The sequence below is a fragment of the Mesocricetus auratus genome, unplaced genomic scaffold (genome assembly GCF_017639785.1).
Source record: "Mesocricetus auratus isolate SY011 unplaced genomic scaffold, BCM_Maur_2.0 Super-Scaffold_100003, whole genome shotgun sequence".
Classification (NCBI taxonomy): domain Eukaryota; kingdom Metazoa; phylum Chordata; class Mammalia; order Rodentia; family Cricetidae; genus Mesocricetus; species Mesocricetus auratus.
In genome coordinates this window covers 79,763,508-79,790,099 of record NW_024429188.1, presented here as the reverse complement: position 1 = coordinate 79,790,099, position 26,592 = coordinate 79,763,508, and the positions used below count along the sequence as shown (strand labels likewise).

Sequence of the window (26,592 nt, the reverse complement as noted above, 5' to 3'; positions counted from 1 at the left end):
ATGGTTGAGCCATCTTGCCAGCACAAGATGTAAAGCAAAGAAAAAACACACTACACTCCACAGCTCCAGAGAAACTAGGTAACAAGGAGGACCCTAACAGGGATTCATATATCATCCTGGGAAGGGAAATTAGATTAGATCTACTGGGTAAACTGGGGGGAGAGTAAAGGAGAAGTAGGGAGGATGAGAACAGGAGGGAACAGGAGGTAGGGAGGGATGCAGTGGAAGAGCAAGGAAAGAGATCTCTTAATAGAGAGAGTCACTGTGGGGTTAGAAAGAAACCTGGTGCTAGGGTAATTCCCAAGAATCCACAAAGAGAACCCCTGCTAAGATTCCTGGCAATAGTGGAGAGGATCCCCAAACTGGCCTTTCCCTGTAATCAGATTGATGAATACCGCAACTATCATCATAGAGTCTTCATTCAGTAATTGATGGAACCAGGTGCAGAAATCCACAACCAAGAACCAGACCTAGCTCTAGGAATCCAGGCCAAGAGAGGGAGGAGGGAATACATGAGTAAGGGAGGTCAAAATCATGATGGACTAATCTACAGAGACAGCTGAACCAAGCTCATGAAAACTCATGAACTTTAGATCTACAACTGTGGAGACTCCAGGGGACTGAACTAAGCCCTCCATATGTAGGAGACAGTTGTGAAGCTTGGACTATCAGAGGGGCCCCTGGCAGTAGGACCACAATACAAAGCTGGTACATGAGCTAGCTTGTTGGAGTTCATTCCTTATGCTGGGATGCCATGCTCAGCCTTAATGCATGTGAGAGGGGCTTGGCCCTGTCCCAACCTATTGGTCAAACTTAGTTACCTCCTCATGGCAGCCCTTGTCTTCAAGGAGGAGTGGACTGGGGGTGGTCTGGGGGGAGACCAGAGGGGGGCAGTAGGAGGAGGAATGAGAGGGAGCACTATGGCTGGAATGTAAAATAAAATTTAAAAGAATAAATATATTGTAAAAAACTAAATAAATGTAGAGGCATACAGTGTTCATGGCTTAGAACACAGAACACAAAATGAATTAAAGTTGTCCGTCCTTCCCAAACTGATCTTTATGTTTCATAGAATTCCTATGCAGGTCCCAGTAACTATTTTTGTAAACACAGATAACTTTATTTTGAAGTTTATATTGAAATAAATGGAACCTTGATTAGATAAAACATTATTGATAAATAGACTGAGAGGAGCTACTTTATTTGTATTAACCTCTCTAAACTACATACAATAACCAAGGCTTGTAGAAGGATAGATGCATAGACCAATGGTGTGCATAGAGAAATCAGTAGTCCCACACAGTGTCCATAATCAATGTTTGACCAAAGTGTAAAGGCAGTTTTATACAGAAAGATAGCAGAGCATTTAAGCACCCATAGGCAAAACTTCACATTTCATGTTTGAATCTATAAAAAGCAGATAATAAACTTAAATATAAAACTTGGAACTGTTAAAAAATTCAGAACAAAAGTATAGGAGAAAATTCCTGAGATCTAGAACAGGACACATATACTAGCCACGTTGCTACAAAACGTGATCCATAAAAATAAATTTGGGGGGTTGCTAGCTGGCTAAGTGGATAGAGCACTTGTCAAACAAACAGCAAGTAGCCAGCATAAGGACCAGAGTTCAGATCCGTGGAACCCTCATAAGTGCTGTGGCAGCTCCCTGTAAATCCAATGTTTGGAAGGTGAAGACAGGAGTCCCAGCTGCAAGCTGGCCAGTTAGACTAGTTGTGTAGATAAGTTCTGGGTTCAATCAAGAGACCTACTCTCAATGAACAAGGTAGAGAGTGATTAAGGGAGACTCCTGGCATCACCATCAGGACCCCATACACATATACAATCAAATGCACCCACACACATGTGGACAAACTACATAAAAACACACACACAAACATACATACATACATACATATGCACATCACACATAAGCATCCTATGAGAAATCTATTTTATCTGTCAAAGCCCATGAAAAAAGAATGGAAGAAAAGCTAGTTGCTAGGAGAAAATATTCACAGAGATACAAACATCGAATAAGCACATGACAAGATGATAGATATCATTAGAGCCAGCTTTCATAATGCATAGTTATGATTCTAGTGCTTTGGAAATTAAAACAAGAAGAGCATAAGGTTGATGTCAGACTGAGGTACCAAGTAGACCAGGCTGGTGTTGAACTCACAGAGATCCACTTTCCTCTGTCTTCCAAGTGCTGGGATTAAAGGCGTGCTCAGAGGGGTTAAATATTAAAAAAAAAAGAAAAAATAGATATTAGGGAAATACAATTAAAACCAAAATTAGATGTAAGTACATTTACTGGAATAAATAAATAAAAATAATAGCAGCAGTAAATGCTGGCAGAAATGCACATAAGCTGTATCTCACACACATTGGCAATGGGCATATTTTTTAAAAAGTATAGTTGCTCTAAAAAGAATTAGGAATTACTTATACAATTATATGTGCAGCACCCAATAAAAAGAATTTCACTATTGGTCATTTATTCTAGAGAAATGTAATATTGTTTATGCAAAATGTAGACAAATATTTGTAGCCACATTTTAACAGCACAAATTTAGAATTAGCCCTTCAATGAGTGATCACAGAGATATAACTGTATCATAGAATATTGTGAGACAATTAAAAGATCAGGCTATTGATAGGTAGAATAACTTGAATTTGCTTCAAGTAGATAATCCTGGGGGAAAATCTACTTTCAAAAGATTACATACTGTATGAGCCCATGTAACATTCTTCAGTGGTAAAAATATTGGCATGAAGAACTTTTTCATTTTGTCAGATAGGTGACAGAGTGAAAACAATGGGTAGGACTAAAAATAATAACAGTATCATTGTGGTGATCTATATCTTGACTGTGGTGGTGGTGACATTAATCTACAGATGTAAAATTTCATAGAACTGTACAAACAGGTAAATAATCACATTTAAAATAATGAAAACAGAGGAAGGTGAGGGGATGTCAAAATGCCAATATTTGGTCGTGATGATATATTATAGTTATGCCAGATATTTAGTATGAGGGAAAAGTAGGTGATGCTGGATCCTTCTGAGTAATTTCTTATAGCTGAAAATGAATCAACAATCTTACAGAAAACAAAAAATCTAAAATTAGTATGAGATTATTTGTGATCCCATTTCCATTTACTAAATAAAGAATATAAGGCATGTAAAGAGTCATAAGTTTAAGTTGGAAAAGAACTGGTAGGAAGGCTACATCTCGATACACCTAAAGTACAGATGCAATTCAAGAAGTAAGACCAGAGCTAAACAAAGGACCACAACATCTATACTAATAAAGAATCGCTCAAGGAATTACAGCAGCCACATTTACTGTTGCCAAAAAAATGTAAAAACGATCTTGAGTGGATTCAGTAGAACTAATTAAGCAGAACCAATTGACAATGATAACTTGCTTTAAGCCACTAAGTGTGGGGATATTTTATTATGCAGTACTCTAGATACTATATCAACCAGCAGGGGTGAGTGGTTTCATCCCTAGATGAGGTTTTAAATCCCAGTGAGTCTATTTATTTCAAATGCTAGGATCCATGATTGTCCCTGTTTCTTTTTTCTTTTTCTTTCTTTCTTTTTTTTTTTTTTGGCTTTTCGAGACAGGGCTTCTCTGTATTGTTTTGGAGCCTGTCCTGGAACTTGCTCGGTAGACCAGGCTTGGTCTCAAACTCACAGAGATCCACCTGCCTCTGCCTCCCGAGTGCTGGGATTAAAGGTGTGAGCCACCACCACCCGGCCTGTCCCTGTTTCTTAAAACCCATTTTCCTGAATACTTCTGTAAACATGTTGGAAAGGATTTGAGAGTTGGAGCACACACACAAAGGAAATTGAGCAACCAGTTCTAGTCCTTGAGGAACTCTGCTTAGTGATATCAGCACATTAAACAGCACAGAAACAGTTATAAGGCAACAAATCTCCAAGTTCAAACTAATTTACTACAGTCAAATTGAACACATGTGGCAATGTATGGCTATAGACGTATGGCTACAGAATGGAGCTAGACATTATAAGCCCCCAAGGCAACATCTCAGAAAGTGTGTCTCTCTTTTGTTAACAACGAAATAAACATCCACAGGAATTTCAGGCCTGATTAAATGATATTGATACTTAAGCAGGTAGAAAAAGAGGGATCCTTCCAAGGACAAATATTCTTGTTTCAATTTTCTTTTGTTCCTTGGGTTTTTGTTTGTTTATTGCTTGCTTGCTTGCTTGCTTTTGACTTGCTTTTAGCTAACCACGGTTTCATTGAACTTAAATTTTATTTCCATCTGTAGACTGGAGATAATAGATGCAGTGAGTTACGAGTCAGGATAGATGAATTAGAATCTCAAATATGTCACTTACTAGCTGTGCAACCTTGGTTACATCCACTGCTAGTATCAGTTTCCATTTCTGTGAGTGAAGAAGTTGATCTGAATGGCACAGGAGGTCCATAGTACCTCATAATTGGGGCCTCTGATACTTTAGATTGTAAGGAAAGTGTGAGTGTTTTAAATACTAATATTGATGTAGTGCCATAAAGTGAAGCACAGATGTGTAGAATACCAGTATTATCCAATCCATGTACAAAACACTCTTCAGCTCTCCTAAATTTGGGCACTTAAAGTCAAGAATGTGCTTCCGTGAGTTTTCGAGGATTCTGATGAGTCTCTAAACTGCATTTCTTCACATAAACACACATCAGGAGTAGTGTGTCTAGGAGCTCCAAGAAACATTACTCAGCATGCTATTGTGATTTTTGAAAGTCAGGCCCTTAGTTCAACATAAAATCTGCAGTACTGTTGAAACAGTGGTGGTGATGAGCCTCTTCAAGTTTTTTTTTCTTTAAAAATATTTAACAGTAGTCGCCCCCCCCACCCCCACCCCCGCCTCCGCCACCGGCCGGGGATTGGGAGATTGATCTCTTTGTGACTGATGTGAGATTTCTGAGTTCATGCCCCACTCTTACCCCTCATTCTCATCACCCCCATAAAACACCAAGTCTTTGTCACTTGACACAGTGAAGATAGGAGAAATGGCCAGACATGTCTTAGGGCATAATTTGTGAGGTCGGTTCAACTTGCACACAGACCACAGGCTCCAGAACAGACCAGGTGCCCAGGGAAAGGTCCTTGCCCTGCATGAGAAAAGGTGCAGGGCTTCCAGGCAGGGAAGCCATGGATAGTCAGAGTTAGGTCTTGAGGATATTCACTATAGATGGGGAGCTCCTCAGAGCATCCAATGCAGAGGAGGAGGATGGGCTGCAGAAGATGTGCGGTCCCTTTAAGACCCCAACGCTACACTAGCCAAAGGAGGGGTGTGTGGTGGGGGCGCTACGTGATGAGAAAGTGCCGGCTGAGCCTCACACTTTCTCCCCGTTTTGTAACTTTCAGGGCTGGGGTGTAGGAATAAAGCCCGGTGCTGGGACCAAGAAGGAGTGAGTACTTAACAGCGGCTGGGCAGCTCTCTGGAGGACTTCCCGCCAGCGCCAGGCTGCCAGGCCAAGTGGGGAGCGGACAAGCAAGTGGGCAGGTGGCCCCGGGCCGCCGTGCCCGCGCCTTGGCTCTGCCCCCCTGGAGCCTAGTGAGCCTCTGCTCCCTCGTGGTGCGAGGGCGGTGATGTTTTTCCTCCCACCCACTTTTGAGTCCCCCCTCCCCCCTCGCGCGCACACAAGCTCTCGCCACAACCTGCAAGCCCCAGACCTCGGAGGAGCGCCCCAGGGAACTCAGAGCGTGTGCAAGCGTGGCAGAAGGAGGAGGCCAGTGCCCAGGTCAGTAAGCAGTGCCCTGCTGCCTTCCCCCCCCCCCCCAGACCCCGACCTCGCTTTCCAATCTTTTCACAGGTAGGGTGCATTCTGTTTGCTGGTACTGCCCCTAGACGTTCCCACCGGGCACATTGAACTGTGGGCCATCCCAACCAGTTCTGTGGTCCTGCTGATAGAATAAAGGTAGAACCCTAGATACCCCATGAAACAAAGTGGGAACTGAGGATTTGAACCCTCAACTTGCCGCTCCCAGTTTGGCCTGCATTTCTGCTTGCTCTGGTATTTAGACTTTCAAAGGCAGTACAGGCACTCCCTGCCAAGCTACCTACAGGTTTTGTGCTTTGCTTTATGACTACATGTGTTCAGGAAAGAGCCCCTTTTGCTCCTTAGTGAAGTGCTGTTGACTGGTTCACAATATGTTAATTAAACAGGGTGGGTGGAGGGGAGGCCCCTGTCTCTTCTGGCCATCCCCCCTCTCACTTTTTTTTTTTCAGGCCCAGACCGCTGGGATCCCAGTTTGGGACACTAGGCTCAGGAAACCAAGTAGGATTGCTAGGTTTCAGGGCCTGGAAACGTGCCTTCCAGCCCTGCCACTGATTCAACCCTGATTTCCTTCTTTCTCTACTGCATGCCCCTAAGTTTGAAGGTATACTTGTATGAAAGAAAATGCAGTGGTAGACCAGAAAGTGTTTTATAAGCCCAAAGGAGGTGTTCTTAGTCATAAGCAGTGATGAAGGCTCTGATTCTGAGAAGAGATAACTTGAGCATAAACTCTCCTTCTTTGGTACCTCCCAACCCCGGAGTTAACTGAGCTTTTGTTGTTGGGTGGCGAGGGGGTTTTCAGTTGATGGACAAGGACCAGAGTCTCCAGTGTCTTTTCTTATTGCTTATCAGATAGAATGTTGGTACCCAAGGGGATATCCCACAGATGATTTTGACTGAAATTACAAGATCAGTCAAGCTTCCCCCTGAGTATTAAAGAGGCACTGTCAGGTGGGAAGGGCTGCCTGACAACTATATATCTTTGGATTTCCTTAGCTTAGCTATATCTCTAGGTCCGGTCTGCTCAGGAGACCTGTTTTGAGAGTGGGTCCAGTTACAGCTGAGCAAGAAGCAATTTGTCTCTTTGCTTGATGAAAAAGAGCAATGGGAACATTAGTTTCATAAAGGCACCTGAATAGATGCCTTTCCTCGGGTATCTGAAAATTTCTCCATCTCTTAGAAAGCCCACACACTTTCCCACCCCATCATCTCCCCAGGGTTATTTGCAGGGTTTTGTTTTCTTTGTTCCTTTCTTCTTGGGTCCTGGATCCTCCGCCCCCACCCTAACATGGCAGTGGTTACATTTCTAAGTAACCTGTCAAAGAGCCAGTGCAAGTTCAATAGCACAGCAGTCTGTGTGAAGCAGAGAGTTAATGCAGAAATAACTCCAGTTAACTGGGTCAAAGTATAATTTGAAAAATTAGGGACACTTTGGCTCTTTGCAGGAATAAAAATCGGATGATTCTTGAGTGATGCTTGTGTTTCTTGCTGTAGTCCCAGCAAATGTCTTCTACAACCTCGGCCCCCAAATTGAAAGGTAAAGGAATAAAGAGGAATGGAATAATGAAGAGCCTTGGGAAGGGAACCCGTCTCAGTTCATATTTCTCCACAAAATACAAAGGCAAGGCTTTCAGGATCTTGTAAATCACAAGTGAATATTTATAAAACGATTCATTTTCTGATGTGCTCCATCACCTCCTGGGAGGCCACATAGATGACAGGAATGCCAAAAGAGATTAATTGCTCTCTAGTCCCCAACTTTCCTGTTTGCTCATAACATTAGTTGGGACCCAAGAAAAGCAAAAATTCTAAGGGCCATTTTCTTACCAGTTTGAGTTATGAAGCAATGCTACTGTTCACAAAATCGCCCAACCATTGTACAAGAAAAACAGCCCCGTTGATTCTTGCATGGGGAGACTCAAAAGCCATGCTTTCAGAAGTACCCCCTGAGAGCCATATATGATTGTGATAAATTAGATTTCAACAGTTAAAAATCATTGTCTTTTGGAGGCTCAGAGGAAAAAGCTTATTAAAGTAGGCTCAGAAAGAACTCGGTTGAGGTGGGTGGCTGTGTTAAAATGTTAATGAAAATGCTTTGTTTCAAAGGGATCCAGTGGCTCTCAACATAAAGTGATATTTTGAATGACTGAAAGTGGATTGGAGGTCCACAGAACAGATGAAAAACATCAGATTTGAGGCTTCCGCAAGGCTAGGGATGCACCCTAGGAGAATCTGAACCTTTCATAATGTACTAGGAGATCTGAGAAAGAAAACAGATGGGTGGTACAAATCAACCTGCTAGCACAAATAATTCTGTAGTATCAGTTTGTTCACAGGTGTGCATTGATTCATAATCTGCAACTTTTTTTTATAAACTGTCCTAGTGTAGCCCTACTGCCTTGAACTTGGAGTGATCCTCATGCATCTGCCTGCTGGGATTGCAAGCATGCACCTCGAGGCTCGGCTGAAACAAGGTTTTTTTTTTAATGATCAGGGCACTTTCAAAGCATTTAAAGAAAAACGGTGACGTCCACTTTAGAGCCTAAAGAGATTCAGTTCTCCAAAGTGAGCATCTTGCACTTCTTTCCTTCAAATACGTGGTTTATTTTCAGTATTTATATTAGATTCTCTGAAAGCACCAGCATATTTAAGTTCCTATTCAGGATTAACCCCTGATTGAATGCAATGCTTCTAGAATATTTAAATATTTTCCAATCTCCCATTGGAAGAATTTTATATACTCTAAAGTCCATGGAAAATAGTCATGACAGGATACAAGCAAATTTTCTGTGTTTTAAGGCTTCAAAAGCTTAAGATTTCAATCCTGTCCACCAATGCCTATTTTTAAAGAATTGTGGTTGCTTTAACAGCCTCTTGCGTGGTGGGACAAATTGAATGAATCACTGTTGAAATTTGCTTGTTTTCTTTTAAAATTACCCATTTTACATTTCCTTTCCCAATGGACTTCATGGGAAGGAATATGTCTGAACTGTTGTAAGCTGTGAAACTTCTCAGATGCTGAATTGCATCCATTATCAGATTACATCTATCTTTTCCAACATCAGCACTTATAGTGAATATTCTTTTAGATCTCATAGAAGATACAAGGAAAACACTGATCGAGGAAGGACCCTTAAAGTATTAATGATAACATTAGTCTGAAGCTTGCATTTCAGACATCATTGCAACCGGATGCTCTCTCCTTGTACACTATTTGCCGAAATAGCCTTTTTAAAATAAACTCCAATTTCCTGATTTTCTACTCGCACCCACCAACAATAAAATATCCTGAGAATTCAATTTTAATTTCTTTAGAAAAAATTCACTTTTACTTTTTATTTTCCTATGACTTGCTTGTAAGGATTTAGCCTCAGTGTTGGACAGGAATATGTACTCAACTCATGTGAATTTCCTCTCATAATCTTTACAAGACAAAAGAGGCAAGTCCTTTGTCTTCTACAAACAATGTCTGCACTCTGGTAAATTCTTCAGTGTTTTATCTATCAAGTTAGAAACCTAAGTATTACTCATGTTCATCAGTTCCAAGGCATCTGTTTTTATTACTTCTTTCTGCTTTCTTCTCAACAGGTTTATTCCATCACTCCTCGGAGTCTCTGAATTACATTTTGCAGTAGGTCAAAGAAGAAGAAAGTGGAAAATGGGAGGCATGAAATATATAGTCTCCTTGGTTTTGTTCTTTTTTCTCCTAGAAGGAAGCAAAACAGAGCAAGTAAAACGTAAGTGTCTTTCATTTAAAAAAATCTCAAACTCATCGTATCATTGAACCTGTGGTTATAATCTGTAGGGATTATGATTAGCTCAAATGTGGCCATGGCCTTATTCTATGAGAAGAATGTAACTGTTATTGATTTATACATAAATTGATGAAAGAATGAAAGCTTAGATTCAGGCCAACTAAACTTGAGGCTGTTTTTCTGGTTATCATATAGTTTTCATCTCAAAGAACACATGAAACATTTTCACTTTCCTGTTCTCAACTGTACAAATATCATTCCATTTTACGTAACTCTAGAAATATCTGACAGATGAGCTGGATTTTTTCCCATTTTCAGCCTCTGCAGTGAAGGTTTTAGTTTATGAAAAAAAGTAAAACAAAAACAAAACAAAAAGACAAAGAAAGGCAGCCCTTGCATATCCCTAATATTGAAAGTCAACGAAGGAACTGGATTCAGACCCAGTGATGAAATTTAGCTTCCAAGAACTGTTAGGAAATTAGATGTCATTTATTGAAAGGAATGTCCACACAAACCCAGGGAGTAGTTCTAGAAATTCAGTGATCCATATGGGCTAACATATTAGAGAAAACAGGGTGGCAAAGGACTATGTGTGTGAAGTGTAATTACCACCCCCCTCCTTCGCTGCCACTGATGCATCCGTTATTATTATAAGCTCTCTGCTGCATTTGAACAGTGTAGGCCTCAACTTCTTTTGGCCACTTGCAGCCACTTCTGAGGTGAACCCTTGCTCTAAATTTGAGGAGACAACTGAGCTTTGATTCCTTTTTAGAGCTACATTGAAAAAAAAGAAGCACGAAATGGAATTGGTCCAACGGGGACATATTCTGTGCTCCACTGAACTTATTCATCAGAAAGAACTGTAAAATGTTCTTGGTAGGAGCTGTGGCAGCATCTGAATCCTATCACAAACATTTGTCTCTTTTATCCATAGAATTAAATATGGGAGGCAGGAGACTTATTGGCGCGGAGGGTAGAACCAAGCCTATCCAGTCACTAAGAGTATTTGTCCCACAATGATTTTCACTGCAAGTGGTCTTCTTCCTGGGAGAAAGAGTGCATTGGATAAGGAACTTCAGCGCCAGTGATCTGTAATGATATCTAGCAGGACTGAGGCATAAATGGAAGACAACTGGGGAACAGGCTCTGAAAAGAAACTTGAATCAGCCTCTCCCCTTGTCTTTCTCATTACTCACTTTCCCTTCCATCTTCTTATTTAAGTGCACGTGACAGAAATGTTATCTGCTCCTTCTTAAATCAGTTCACAACCAGTGGGGATTAAAAATTCCTGGTCTCTTAGAAAGATGTTTCCCTTATAGCCTGTGTTACTGATGGCCGCATGGGGGATATTATAACTCTCAATAGACCATCTCTTCTTGGAGATCGTCCATGCTTACAAAGCATTGAGGAATATTATCCGTAAAACTTAGAGCTTTGTTGACAAAGCAAAGAACAATGATTTATGAGCTCTAAACTATACTCTCTAATGTTTCCTTGTACCTATTATTTCCCAAGACATTTTAATATTTGGTTGGTGTCAAGGTAATTATGTAACAGATGGCCAAAGGCACTAGTTTTGATCTAATATTTCAGATTATAGCTAGATGGTGAGGCCACCACTGTGGTCATTCTTACTGACCTTTCATCTGGCCACATCCAAATCAAAGATATTCAAAATATTATCTTTACTAAAGAGGAAATCTCATAGCATATACTTCATTTATATTGCCTTCACACATGCAAGTGTTCATGCAGATATTTATATTGATGCCCTAACAATGACAAGTTAGAAGCAGAAGCAGTGGAAGTAACAGTTCAATTTAAAAAGTTCCATATGTGATCCAAGTCCTGTTAAAAATTCATTTTTTTAATAAAATTGGAGGCCTTATAAATTTTTTTCTGTAACTATATTTCAGAAAGATAAATATATACATGGTAACCTTCAAGGTCATATCAAAACATTTCTTAGCAACAATGTCTTGTTTTTCTAATGTCTACATCATTTGCAACTGCATGTATGTCACATTGTTTAACTAACCAGCCTCTATTTGTAGCTATATATGCTGCTTCTAGTTTTTGACATTACGAATTAAGGGCATTAGTCAAACTCTTTAGATGTTAATGGATGTATTTGTGAAGAATTTTTAGTCAAGCGGTATTTTCAGTTTTCATCTTGTTAACTGCTGTCAAATTGCTCTTCATTAAGTTGCTGCTACCTATGTGTAAATACCCATTTATAATTCCTTTAAAAAGTGTTATGATCTTTATATTGGAGGATCGTCTTAATTGTAGAAATTATATTTAATTTTTGCCTTAATATTTCCCTATTCTTATGTGATATTTTCAATAACATTTTGGTTTAGTTATACTTCTTAATTACCTGTTTTTCTTTTGAGCTTGTATTATTTATGTATAAAATATTTCTTTTTGTTGTTGGAAACATTGCTTTTGCAGGTTGTATTTGTTTATTTATTTTAAAATTATTTGTGGTCAGATCGATATTCTTTTCCTCTGTCGCTACTGAATTTCCTGGGAGGTTTTTCTCACCATATACTATTGTATTTTCTTCTGGAGTTTATTCATAGGTCTCTGTTCCATGTGAAATTTAGATGCATATATGGAATGCAATAGAGAATTACTTTTTAAGCCTCTGGGTGGTATATTTGTAAGAACTGTTTATGATCTTTTTATATTGTCTATTCCAGAATTTCTACAAGTGGAAATTTCTATTTTGTAAGGGAAAATGTTCTCTAAAGTAAAGAGATTTATTTTGTGTTTTATTGTCTAGTACAGAAGAAAGGGAGACATAGGAATACATGAAAAGGAGTGCTATTTTTTAAACTTTATAGAGCAAGGAAATGTACAAGTATAGAAGTGTTAAAACTTTTCATCTGTTCATACTGTCTGTCCCCATTTTACTTGAGGAAGCCTCAGTTTTCCACTTCTCAGGTTCTGGTTAGAATAGACTCTAAGTCCAGGAGCATGTTTGCTCTCCTATCTTGAACCGCCAGGATAGGAGGCATGTGAGGTGCCCTTATGGTGAAAGATCTCTCAATTGCTGGGGAAACAGAAAGAAGTAGTGAAAGCCTGTGTTGCCCCTTGCTGCTAGCTAATTAGCCATAGTTATAGTCACTTTCACAAGCAGGAAGACAGGCTAAGGACACCAGGAATTACTGATAGTGCACTGCAATGGATGAATGAGCCATTTGTTGCTTATGTAAAAGTTTGCTACTGTCCAGCATCAGCAAAGTTTGAGGTCTTTAGCCAGGAAAAGATCTTTCTATAACTCTATTATGCTCTGTTGTTAAAGTTGTAGTCAATGAGGCCAGGAAGTTCTTTTGAAGTTCAAAGGAGCGTAACATTCACAGCATAATATTCATGCAAATATGGGACAAATGGGCTGACAAGTTTGCCCCCCTTTGGCAGCTCTAACGTAGGTAATGAAGTATTGATCAAAGTGAACTTGAAGAACTGAGTTGTGAAGAATATTTTATTATATGTTTCTAATGAACCAGACTATACTAAGTCTGGCAGGGTTTTTTTGGAGGCAAAAATGTGTTATATGGATCCATTCCTGCTCTATAAAAGTAAACTGGATCTCTGAGAGACTAGATTCTCACTCATTTTTCTCCTCCAAGGTAAAGCTTGCAAACATTTGTGTTGGTATTAAATAAAGTGGTAGTTTAGAATTCTCTGGAAAGGCAAGCCACCAGTGTAGTGAGAGAGGGAAGAAGATTAGCAAGTTGGAAATAAGCAATTTGTGTCTCTGGTCAAAGCCAGAAAGAGAAGCACAAGTTTTCTAGGATCGCCACAATATTTCACATGATTATTAAGTATTAAGAAGAAGCAATGAAGAGAGTGTAACTATTAAAGTTCATGTAGATGGAGGGTGAAGAAATAAAGGGTACCATAAGATCAGGTAAGTTTTTCAGGCATGGTACATGTACCTATAATTTTAGCACAAGGGAGGCTGTGGTAAAGTCAGTTAAAGCCAACCCTGTCTAACCCTCAATTAGACAGCTTAATATTTTTTAAAGTAAATTCTGAGTTTTTTAAAATATGGGAGCATGATGACTTTGGGATTAGCCTAGATTCAATTCTTCATTTTTTATGGCTGTCTTACATACTCGGGGGATATTACCATAGAGATCTTTAGTTTTTCTATCAACATAATGGCAAAAATAGCGATCCCCATTGGATTATCTTTTTCCAATTGCTATGACACAATACCTGATGGAAGAGGCAAGATTAGGGAAGTAAGCCTTCACTTGGGCTCACAGTTTATGGGTGTGGTCCATCCTGGCAAGGAGAGCATGGCTGCAGAAATGAGAGGCAGCTGGTCACATTGTGTCTGTGGTGAGGAAGCAGAGAGAGAAGAACACTGCTATTCAGCACCCTTTCTCCTGTTCATTCAGATAGGGACTGTATCCCATGGAATGGTGCTGCCCTTAGTTAGTTAAAGTAATCTAAAAAACCCATCACATGTATTCCCAGAGATTGTTTTCCATAGTATTTCTAAATTCCATCAAGCTAATGGTCAAAATCAACCATCAGGGGTATGAGAATTATTTGTATATTTTCTGGGACAAGATTAACTTTTAATAAATGATAGCTATTGCAGAAATATTTTTAAAAGCCAAATTATGTGGTCCAATAAATTTTGAGATGAAAACTGAAAGAAAATGGGATCAACTGACTTGGTGCAAAGAAAGATTGCTGTGAATGCCAGCCAGAATCAGAACTAAAGCACAGATCTCCAAATACAATATTCACTTGACTATACCAATTTGGCTCTGGAATTTCTTTGAAGAAGCCAGTTCATTTTCTTGAACTTAAGCTGAGCCTTTTATATGTGGCAGACACTTAACATATAAGTGAAGATCTAAGTGAATGAATAAATACCTTTGTAACTGTATTTCTTTAAGAGAGGCAATGTGCTCTTTGGGACGTAAAGAACAAAAGGCTGGGAATAGAATTCAGAGGTAAAGTGATTACCCAGCAGGTAAAAGGCCCTGGGTTCATCTCCAATACCGCTACAGTAACAACAACAATAAAAAGATTGAGGCTAGGCCTGGGAGTCACACAATGAGGAAGACTATATGCTGAACAAGAATGGTGACTTGAGTTTGAATCCTTAGTAATCATTGTAAAACCCAGGTATGTAATTACAGGTATGTAATTACAGCAATGTAAAAGACTGTGTGTCAAAGGAATATGGCAGTTATAGAACAAGACACCTAGTATCTTCCTCTGACCTCCATACATAGGCATGACTGTGCACTCACACATGCATACACACACACACACAAATATATATATATATATATATATATATATATCTCACTTATGTATACTACACATCTATACCATATATATTCACACACAGATAAAGATGTAGACACAAATAGAAATAAAATTTCAATCCTCAAAGACAGGCTAAGACAAAAAGTTATTCAGGAACCTAAACAAACCAAATGAAAATTCTGAGAAAGGTTAAAAATATGGTCCTGGGAAGAATTCTGATGCTCTGGACAGAGAACTAAAAATCAGAATAGGTTCTGTGGGGTGAGACAAGAGAAAACATGACTTCGGTTTTGTGTATTTTGCACAAACCACCTGGACTTTTAATCATATCACAAAGTAACTCTGAAGAGAATTTTATTCATTTAAGATTTATAGCCTGGCTACTTCCAAAAACATTGGATATGGGTTAGAGATGAAAGACTGGGTATAAAGTAATGGTTTTTAAAGATGAAATAAAATACAGGTCATCTAAAGAAGAAAAAGTAGATACAGTTAGGATGCTGTTAGGTAGATGGTAGCATCTTTACTCTAAATTTAGCTTGTAATTTCTGAATTTAAAAAAAAGAGAGAAACTTCAGGTGTGTTGATAAGTAGCAGTAGCATCTATAGCGTATTCCCATTTCCTATCTACCACTTAAGCTGTGTTGTTCATGAGATGCTCAAATAAAACATATTCACTGTGGTATAAGGATAACAGCTTAAGGTGAATCTCATAAGATAAAGAGTAACTCTTTGGTATTTCTTTATTAACCATCTGTCTTAGATTGGGTTTTCATTGCTGTTAAGGGATACCATGACTATGGCAACTCTTATAAAGTAAAAATTTAATGGGGGGTAGCTCACTTACAGTTTCAGTGGTTTGATCCATTATCATCATGATGGGGAGCATGGTAGTGTGCTAGCATATGTGATACTGGAACTGAGAGTGCTACATTTTGCAGGCATCAGGAAGTCAACTGACTGTCACACTGAGAAAAAGCTTGAGCAAAAGAGGCCTCAAAGCCCACCCCCACAGTGACATACTTCCTCCGACAAGTCCATACATTTTAATGGTGCCACTCCCTTTAGAGGCCATTTTATTTCAAATTATCACACTATCTCTAAAGGATTAGCACATAAATTAAGTAATAATGAAATAAATACCTTTCATAAATGATGAGAAAATGTGGTCTGTACTTTAACATTTAGTAACATTGGTGAATTGGCTTATGTTGTATCGAAATTATTACGTAATGTATGTTTAATATACCTACTAGACTAATAACAACTGTAGGATATCCAAAGAAACTTTTACATTAACATGGCTGTTTCCTAATTTAAGAATAGATGCTCATTGATAAACATGCAGAAAATATATAAACATGTAGGAAAAACAATTGTAATTATAAGATATGTGGATAATCATAGATACTTATTATAACTACTTATAGTCTTTTTCCTAAGCTCAGAAATACATATATATTAAATAAAACACTGTTTTGAAACCAATTTGAATCAGTGTTTCTTATGACGATTAACAGTTGTTATCTCTAAAATATACTAACACTGAACATATATTCTCATGCTGTCCGAAGTGAAAGTTGGCTACTTGATGTTTGTACAAGAGATAAATTTAGTTCTATTGTTAAACATTCAAGAGCCCAACTTGTACTCTTGATCAAACAGAAAATATTCCCAGTCAAACAAAAGGTCTCCTTTAGCTAAAACTTGTGAAGCTGAGGTGCTGATAGGGAGAATTTTTCTTTTAAACGAGAACTTGGATTTTTGCCCACAGTCCTATGCCATATGACATGGAACAGATTTTTTAGCCAGAAAAAAAATTCAGGTCAGGTTTCACCAGCCAAGTAGCCTTTCTGTAAAAGAATCTCCCCATGGCCTCATAGAAAGACTAATGAGAATACCATCCACTCTCTGTTATCCATGCTAATAAGAGATAGAAGGACATGATGAATTGAAATTTCATGGCATAGCTCCAGTTCTCATCTTAGCCAATGGTGTTACCTTCCTCCTGTGTCAAACTTCTTTGAACTACAGACTTTTATTCCCATTGTGTCTGAGTACCTATTAGAAAAAAACTGAAGTAGCCATAAAGCAAATAGTGATATGAGGTCCATGATATGTGTACAATACCTTACATGGGTATGGTGTTTTATTTTTGTTTATTTGTTTTTTGTTTCTCTGTCTCTGTCTGTCTGTCTGTCTGTCTGTCTGTCTGTCTGTCTCTCTCTCTCTCTCTCTCTCTCTGTGTGTGTGTGTGTGTGTGTGTGTGTGTGTGTAAAATTGAATTACTTTAGGGTGAATGACACAGCAAATATGATTGAAATATTTATTTAATTTCTGGATGAGGGAATCAGCCATAACAACAGAATAAAGAATTTGACTTCTTATATTTCCTTTTTCACTATTTTTCACGACTGGCAGCAAGGTCCTTTTAAAGTCCTGAGGCAATGGGACAGAATCTTCAACTCTAAAACCTCATACTAGGGAAATAAAAACAAGTTGTGTAACTACTGTATGTTGTACTTCCTACATTGCACTTTAAGTTTGACAAATGGACAGAGGGAAAGTACTTAATGTGTTTCTTTCTCCCTCACTATTCTAAGAGCTTTTTAAAGAAATTAATAATTAAAAAGGAATTTGTTTACTTGGTGTGCCTACTTCACATAACTCATAACAAAGCTTCATTTCTCCCGTTCCACTGACCATTTGTGTTATAGTAGAATAAATATTATTGTAATACTGACATAGTGATGTTTCTACACTAAGAGCTGTTATCAAAAACAGTTCATGGGAATGTCTTCTTGGTTTTGGACTAGTGATAGAGTTGTTGACCCTTTGACTTAATCTTGGGAGAGGGGAAGAGCACTGATGGCACAGATGTGCCTGTTTACATTTTGTATTGTTCCTGTTAACAGGAGCTACCAAAGTAGCAGGAATTTCTACTTCTAATTAAGACCAGCTGAGCTATTTGAAAAACTGGCTATAATGATACAGGTTGAAGGTCCATTTGACATCTTAGTTGAATACATTTGGGACTCTCAAATATTCGTAGTTAATAGTAAGTCATACATTCTTCAGCTGATCTCTCTCAGCTATTGGCAATGGATTGTTGACTTCTTCATCTCTCCTAGAGATTAGTGTAACATCCTTGTTTCAACAAAATAAGCTCATTTGTGCTTCTTCCAAGATGATATACTGGGATTTTAGGTGTGGTTGATTATACATTGTTGCTTATTAAATTTATTTCCCGGGTGCTGTCAAAAGTTTTTAAAGTCCAGACTTATAAGCATATGTTGAAGTTGAATTTATCCTAGTTTCTGAAAAGTGATAATTATTCTGTGTGCTCTTGGAGAAACATCTATGATTGCGAAAGCCACTCCATTTTGAGCAATGTTAAAATACTTCTTAATGACTCATGTTTAATTTTATTATATGCTTGAAAAAGTATCAATGTCATTAATTAATGGAACATCATTTAACTGCACCAGTATTACAATTTAGCTCCTTGCCTGACTCTGGTCCCTGTCTTTTTCTTCATTAAGGATCTCTTGGTAGTAATTAGCTAAATATCATATCATTGACATGAGACCAATGTATGTGGTGTAAGGCCATTATATTCGCATTAGAATTGGTTTTCTGTCAGCAGTGGTGTTTTGACTAATGTTTTTGCATTCCATGATAGTTTAGTTTGGAAGACAGTGGGATAGTAATGTGGCTTCAATACGATGTTAGAATATGATGTAATGCTTTTCTAGGAGTCTTAGTTGGGGTCATCCTTGTGGATTCCTGAGAATTTCACTAGCACTAGGTTTCTCTCTAATCCCATAATAGGGGGCACCAACTTGATATTTTAAATAGGTAGATCTGATAGCAACCATACAGTAAACTAATCCATGCAAGAGAAGAATAAAATACATAGTATGCAGGATTTATTTTTAAGTACACCATGGATTTACCTTGAAGTAGATTCTAAGTTCCTTCAATTCAAGTACAGTAGGCCAAGATACATAAAACTATGTCAAGCTAATAATTCTACTTGAAGGAGTCATGTTCATAAATTTGTTTTAAAGTATACCAGATATTTCTGAAACACTGAAATAAGTTTTATATATAGAATGCAAATCACTTGACTGTCAGAATGAATATAAATTTATTGACAAAATAATCACTTTCTTGTCACTAACAAGAGGGTAGGGAAAGATGTCTCGTATAGACATTGGTGTTGGGAAATCCGTGCATTCATCAATAGCTAAAGGTTATGGGATCACTGAGATATTTCTAAGTTGTGTCAGTATAATTGTTTCTAGACTTGCCTGAAGCCACACATGTTCTGCTTAAAAACTTTTTTTTTAGTTTCCTGTGTTCTTTCAGGGCAAACATGGTTGTGAATACCTATTCTTACTCAGGAAATATAACTTAATGTAACTTGTTAAGGAAAATGGCAATACCATAGAGTTAGGAACGAAAATGATTACTGAAAATGAATATGTATTAAACTTTATTGAGAATTTAAAAGAATACTGGCTTCATTATTCCCTATAAAATTTCCAATATTTCAAGCAACTAAAATATTCACTGTTGGTCATTCTCACACACTGGTAATGAGAACATAGGTTAGTGTAGCTTTTCTGGGAGAAAGTTTGGCAATATAGATTCAACACTGAGAGATGCACTCTCACCCTGGAATCTTAGGGGAGGGTCTAGGCCCTGTCCTGGATGAAATGACAGACTATGCATACCCCCATGGAGGGCCTCACCCTCCCTGGGGAAATGAGGGGATATTGGGGGGGGGTTGGTGGGAAGGCATGGGAGGAGGGGAGGGAAAGGGAGAGGGACCTGGAATTGACATGTGAAGCAACCTTGTTTCTAATTTAAATTTAAATCTAAAAATAAAAAATATATTAAAAATAATTTAAAAATATGCAAAACTTTTGACTTCCCAAAATCTATTTCTTAGCAATTGCATTAAGAAAACAGCCAGCATAAGAATGTTTTCCTGAGACTTTTTTCTGTTTTCTGTTTATTTTTATTATTTTTAAGCAATCTTACTTTACATGCTATCCCCAGTTCCTTCTCCTTCCCTTCCTCCCACTCTCCCCACACTCTCCTCACCCCACCCCCATCCACTCCTCAGATAGGGGGGAGGTGTCCCATGGAGAATCATCAAAGTCTGTCACATCATTTGGGGCAGGAACAAAGCACGCCCCCATGTATCTAGGCTGAACAAGGTATCCATTCACAGGGAGTGGACTCCAAAATGCCAGTTCATACACTCAAGATAAAATCGAACAGCTAACAATATAATTGGTCAAATAAGGAATTGGTTACTGTTAAGTTTAAACTATATATCAATATAGAATAATGTCCCTAGGCACAGAGTATGGGAGACTATTTGATGCAATAGTAATATTCTCATCATGGTATGTCAATTCTGAAATTGAATTTCCATATACATGATATCTGGATTAAAAAAAGTAGGAGTTTCTAGTTTCTTGCCTAATATGCAAAGGGCTTCAAAGTTTTCAATTCTATTATGTAAGAAAGTACCCAAATGAATTTTAAATTAATGATTCATCTTATATTCAGTAATATGGGAGGTGGTATGGAGGAAAAAAAATCACATGAATGTCCATGTAGAAACTTACAAAGTACCAAGATTAGTGTATAAAACTCAATTGCTTTCCTACATACTAGCAACAAACAAGAGGAATTTGAGCTAAACACATGCATTGCTGCTTATCTTACACTCTTAAAAATGAAATATATATATATAATCAACAATGCATCTACTGCAAATTGTAAGACTTCAATGGAATAAAAACCAAAATAAATAATTGGACTATTAAATAGGTAGGTAGATGGATCACAGACAGAAGATTTCCCAGGGGAATCCTTTGAATGATTATGGAGGGGAATTAGCTCCATGAAAGGCTGTCCAGAGTTCGGAGATCAGGTAGGCTATCTTGTGACCCAGTTTCAGTATGAAGGTCTCAGAACCATGCAGATGGATGATGTAACTCATTCAGCATGAGGGGAGGGCCTGAGAAACTGGGAGCCCACTGATGTGAATTGCAGAGTCCGAAGGATGGAGCTATGATGCTTAAAAGCAGGAGAAGAATGATACAAGCTCTGGAGATTTGGGATACTTCCACTTCAGTTCATCTGGAGTCACAGCTGACTAAGGGTGTCCACTCCCCGTTTTACTCAGTTCACAAATGCCAGCTGAATGTTGTTACAACCATTCTGAAGACAAATACATTACAAGCTACACAGATGTCCCTCAACTTAAATTGCTGCATAAAATTAACAGTGATATCATTTATACATTAAAATAGTTTGCCTTTAGATAAAAATAAATAAATAAATAATTAGAGAAATAATACATGTTTGTGGGTAGAAATACTAAAGATTACTAGTGTTGGCTTTTCATAATTTAATCTGTAGGTCAATAGCCGTCAAAATTGTAACAAATCTTTTTTGGGAATTGACAGAATCACTCAAGTTTGTACAAAAAGGTGAAAGATACAAAACAGCAAAAAATACTGAGAAATAACAATAACAATGTCACCGATAAAACTTGACTTAAATACTTGTTGTATATGCTGAAACAATGAAGTCTGTGACACTGGCCAAAGAAAAATAAATAGAAAGATAGAACACAACAGGAAGTCCACAAATAGACATGTATAAACATTGTCAGGAAACTTTCAACAAAGAAGGAAAGTTGTAAATTAAATGGGGTGCATAGATAGTCTTTTCGATAGCTGGTACTTGATCAACCAAACACCTTTATCCCAAGTAAATAAATTAATGAATTGAGCCATAATGCTTACATATTTCGCAAAAGCTTCAGCATGTATCACTAGGTGGCTGTGTGGCTTTGGCAATGATGTTTTCAGTAAAACATCAAAGGCACAAATCACGAAATAACTGATACACTAAACTTCATTAGAATTAAAGACTTTTGCTTCTATAAAAGACATAGAATCAACAAATAGTACATTCTAAAATGGAAAGCACCATCCTCAGGAGATTGCACTGGGTAAATGCACCAAACGTTTAAGGATGAAATTACTTGAGTTCTCTATGGTGAGTTCCAGAAGAGAAAAGCAGAAGGAGCACTAACTCATTTCATGATTGCCATATTTCTTAAGCATCAAAAAGTAGATAAAGACATTGCGAGAAAATAATAGAACAACAGCTCCTGTGAATATAAGTGCAAGAATCTAAACTTTTAGTTAATTGAAGAACTGAAGAGATGAATCAGTAGTTAAAACTTTTTTCTGCTTTTGCAGAGAACTGGAGTTTTGTTTCCATCACCCACGTGGGATAACTTAGAACTATCTGTGATTCAGGGTCCATGGGACTTGACTCTCTCTTTTAACCTCTGTGGGTGCCCACATGTGCACACACACACACACACACACACACACACACAAATAAGTAAAATAATCTTTAAATAATTAATAATTGAACCCAACAAAGCCCTTGACAGCTGTGCCATTGCACAGACACATACACTATGTGACTCCCCACTGCAACTGAGGCTCCTTTGCCCCTTCCTTCCTTCCTTCCTTCCTTCCTTCCTTCCTTCCTTCCTTCCTTCCTTCTTTCCTTCCTTCCTTCCTACTTTTATTTTGCAACAAGATCGCTTTATTAATTTCATCAGAGGGGTGGCACACGGCAACCCCAAGAGAAGCCCACAGGCTCCTTTTAAACCAGGTTAGGAGAATGACAGGGAAGATTAGTCCTGGAACTGATTGGTGGTTTTAAACAGTTTATGGGTTGCTATAGGGTATGTTAGTGACTCAGTGATTAGGGTGGGAGAAGCTATCTTTAATTATCTTTTTTATTTAAATTAGAAACACGCTTGCTTGCTTCCTTCTTTTCTTTCTTGACGGATTCTCTACATAGCCATGTCTGGCTTTGAACTCACAAAGCTTCTGTATTCCAACCTGAAAGTTCTTAAATTTAATTGAGTCTTATTTTATAGTATATCACGTATGGATTTCGGGATAGACTTGTCTCAAACAAGTCTTTTTCTAGATAACAAAGATATTCTCCTGTGCATTCTTCTAAATAATTCAATGCATTAAATTTTACATTGAAGTACATAATCTACCCTTCTTTCATTTTTATTAGTTATACAAACAAATTGGTTTCATAATGACATTTCATACATATGTAAAATATACTTTGATCATTTTAATTCCTTATTATCATATATGCTCCCCCCACTGTTCCCATTTCTCTACCTCCAAGCCTTCTTTTTCTACTTTCACATATTATATCTTTTATTTTTCTTTAATTATTGTATCATATGTAAATATGTATACACACATATAAGCACAACCAGCTGAGTCAACATATGTTTTCATATGTATACATTTTTTAGAGCTGACCACTCAATATTGTATAACCTCTTAGGGCAGCAGTTCTCATACTGTGGGTTGGGACATCTTTGGAGGGCAAATGGCCCTTTCACGGGGGTCACCTAAGACTATTGGAAAACATAGATCTTTACATTATGATTCATAAAAGTAGCAAAATTACAGTTAACAGTGAAAATAATTCTATGGTTGGGGTATCATAACATGAGAAATTGTATTAAAGTGTTAAAGCATTAGGGAAGTTGAAAACCACTGACTTAGGGGCTTCATTCCTAAGGAAGACTTATTTTCCCTCCTTAGCAGTAATTATCTACATTCCTTCATCTAGGGGTGGAGTCCTTTGAAATTTCTAGTATCAATGCATGTGTTGTCATTGTGCAAGTCTTGTTTAGGCAACCATTTTGTTAAGATTTCATAGATGTAACCTCTCTGTCATGTCTAGAACATTCTATTTTTGCAGTAGACATCCTGGTCCTCCATCCTGTTCTTATATACTTTCTGGTACCTTTTTTTATGAATGCCTTGAGTTTAGGGTGTGATAACCCCATGGTCAGGTGGTTCTCATGATTTTAACCAGTTATGACTTGCTGTAATAGTCTCCATCTTCTGAGGGAAAAAAGAAGCTTCCTTAATGAGGGGTAAGAACTACACTTCTCAGTAGGTATAAGTACTTAGAATGAAATTAGTGTATGCTGGTTTAGGAAATTGATAATAGTAGGTTCTCCTCTAGGTTCCATGGCCTCACCAGTCATGGTTAATTGGTTAGGTTTACAGCACCAGACATTAATTCCTTCCCATTGAGCAGGCTTAAGTCCAATTAGACAGCCATTGGTTACTGCCAATATGCAAATGTTCATATGGTTGGGATTTATAAACATCACAACTGGGTAGGAATATATTGGTTGCTTTTCTTCCTTGGCAGCTTGTAACACTATGAGTGCCAATCCTCAGGGAGGAGGCTTCTAGGTCAAATCCAGCTCAGTTTCTCCCAGTCTTGTGTTTGAATTGTGCGGTGTCTTCGGCAATATGGTCTTGACCTTGAGATTTTGAGAGGGAACCAAGGGCAAATGACAGCAGCTGTTTTGTTCTGGGGGTGTCTTGGACTCTTCTTAACAACAATTCAAAATTAGGATGTTTCTCAGACCTGGTACGAGGGTGTTGGCTATATAGAATATGGTTCTAGACTAATAACTCCTTGTTTTTAAGTTCTTTATATACTCTGAATATTAATCCCCGATCATATATGTATCTGGTTAAAATCCTCTCTCACTCTGGGTTTCCTCTTCATTCATTTTTATTGCTCCCTTTGTTGCAAAAATAATTTTTATTAGGGCCCACTTGTCAAGTGTTGTCCTTAATTCTTGGGCAAATGGAGCCTTAATAGCAAAGTCCTTTCCTACACCTACATCTAACAGTTACTGCATTTCAGGTGGCACATTAAGGTTTTTGCTCCATTTGTAGTTAGTTTTTGTACAAGATACTAGATACAGGTCTAATTTTGTTCTTCTGAATGTGGACACCCATATTTTTCCAGCATTAATTGTTGAAGATGCTGTCTTTTCTCTACTATGTGTTTTTGACACCTTTGCTATGATCTACCTTGAGATCGTATTTCCTCCTCCTCTAATTCCTCCTCATTCATACCCACCTGTCTGGAGACAGGGTCTTGTTATATTGCCTATACTGGCCTTAAACTCAGCATCCTCCTGCTAAACCTTCCAACTGCTGGGATTACAGGCACAATCTAGCATGCCTGCTTTTTAAGTTCATTTTTATTTTACATACCCATCCCAGTTCCCTCTTCCTCCCGTCCTCTCACTCCCCCCACCATCTCCCCATTCCACCCTCCATCTATTCATCAAAGAGGGTGAGGCCTCCCATAGGGGATCATCAAAGTATGTCATATCATTTTTATATGTGGTATTAGAAATAGGAAAATACTGACTTTAAATATTACACATGACTGTTGAAATAATTCCACAGTATTTGTTGAATTTGTTGAAATAACTGTTGTTCCTTTATTGAATTGATTTTGCTCCTTTGTTGAATCAATTGACAATGTATGTGTGGATCTACATTTGGGTATTCTGTTAACCTGTTTATGTAACTTCTCTGATACCACATATCCTGAAAACTGTAATTTTATTTTAAGTCTCTAATATCCTTCTCCTTCAAAATTGTTTTGGTTCTTCTACTTACATTTACTTCCAATATAAATATATTAATAGACTCCCATCTTTTCTTAAAACAAAATATCCTGTTAATGCTAATTTTGAGACAGGGTATTACTATGTAGCCCCAGCTGGTGCAGAACTAACTATGTAGTCCAGGCTGGCCTTGAACTGCCAGAGATTCACCTGCCTCTGCATGGAATCTATTATTTACTTTGGGGAGAACTGAGGCCTTAAAAAATCTTTGTTTTCTAATCTACAAATAGTATAAATTTATCTAACCATTAGGCCCTCATTGCTTTTCTTTCAGCAATGTATTAGTGTTCTCTTAATGCAAACCATGCATATGTTTTAAGGTTCATTTTTGGAAGGAGCTATTGTAAATACTATATTACTAATTGTCACTAGTTCGCCTTCATCTGCTTCTGAGACAGCATGTCACTTTGTAGCAGAGGCTGCAAGTGAACTCACTTCAATCCTTCTGCTTCGTTTCTCATGTGTGAAGCTTACAGGCATGAGCTGCTGCCATACCCCGTCAAACTTCAATTTATCTTTATTATAGAACATGTAAATATGGTTGGTCCGCAAGCTTGCTAAATTCTCTTACCAGTTATAATAGCATTTTAATAGATTGGTGGGTTTTCTTTATAGAAAACAATGACATCTGTAAACACTTTGCTTTTTGCTGTATAGTACATAAAACGTTTTGGACCTGCTTTCTCTGGCTAACATTGGAAAAACAGGCATCATCATATAATTCTCAGTCCCAGGAAAAAATAATTCAGTCTTTTGCCATGGAGAAAGTTTGTCAGCTACAGATTTTTTTTTAATTCTCAGTCCCGGGAAAAAATAATTCAGTCTTTTGCAGTGAAGAAAGTTTGTCAGCTACAGATTTTTTTTGTTTTTGTTTTCAGATGCCATGTATGAGGTTAAGAAGATTTTTCTTCCCAGTTTGCTATGAGTTTCAGCCATGGCTGAATGTAGCATTTTGTCAGATTCAGGTTCTAAATCTTTTGCAACAATGATAAACCCCACCGTTGGTTTGTAAACATAGTGAATTACATAAATGAACTGTGAATGGGGATCTATCCTTCAATTTCCAACATAAGCCCCACTTGCCATAGGATCCATAACTGGGTAATATTGATGAT

General features: G+C 37.9%; 1 protein-coding gene across 6 annotated transcripts in view; it reads left to right on the top strand.

Moving 5' to 3' along the window:
* Positions 1 to 5,387: 5,387 nt before the first annotated feature.
* Chrdl1 (chordin like 1) overlaps positions 5,388 to 26,592 on the top strand; it is a 110,550-nt gene continuing 89,345 nt past the window's right edge. For 3 of the 6 annotated variants that reach the window (XM_013122332.3, XM_013122334.3, XM_013122331.3), the window contains exons 1-2: positions 5,389 to 5,785; positions 9,410 to 9,558. In XM_013122332.3, coding sequence (XP_012977786.1) covers positions 5,634 to 5,785; positions 9,410 to 9,558 — 301 coding nt within the window. In that variant the 5' untranslated portion in view covers positions 5,389 to 5,633. Of the gene's footprint in view, positions 5,786 to 7,269; positions 7,359 to 9,409; positions 9,559 to 26,592 lie in introns of those variants that run through there. The other 3 variants (XM_005082480.4, XM_040744494.1, XM_040744493.1) reach the window with 3 other exon arrangements.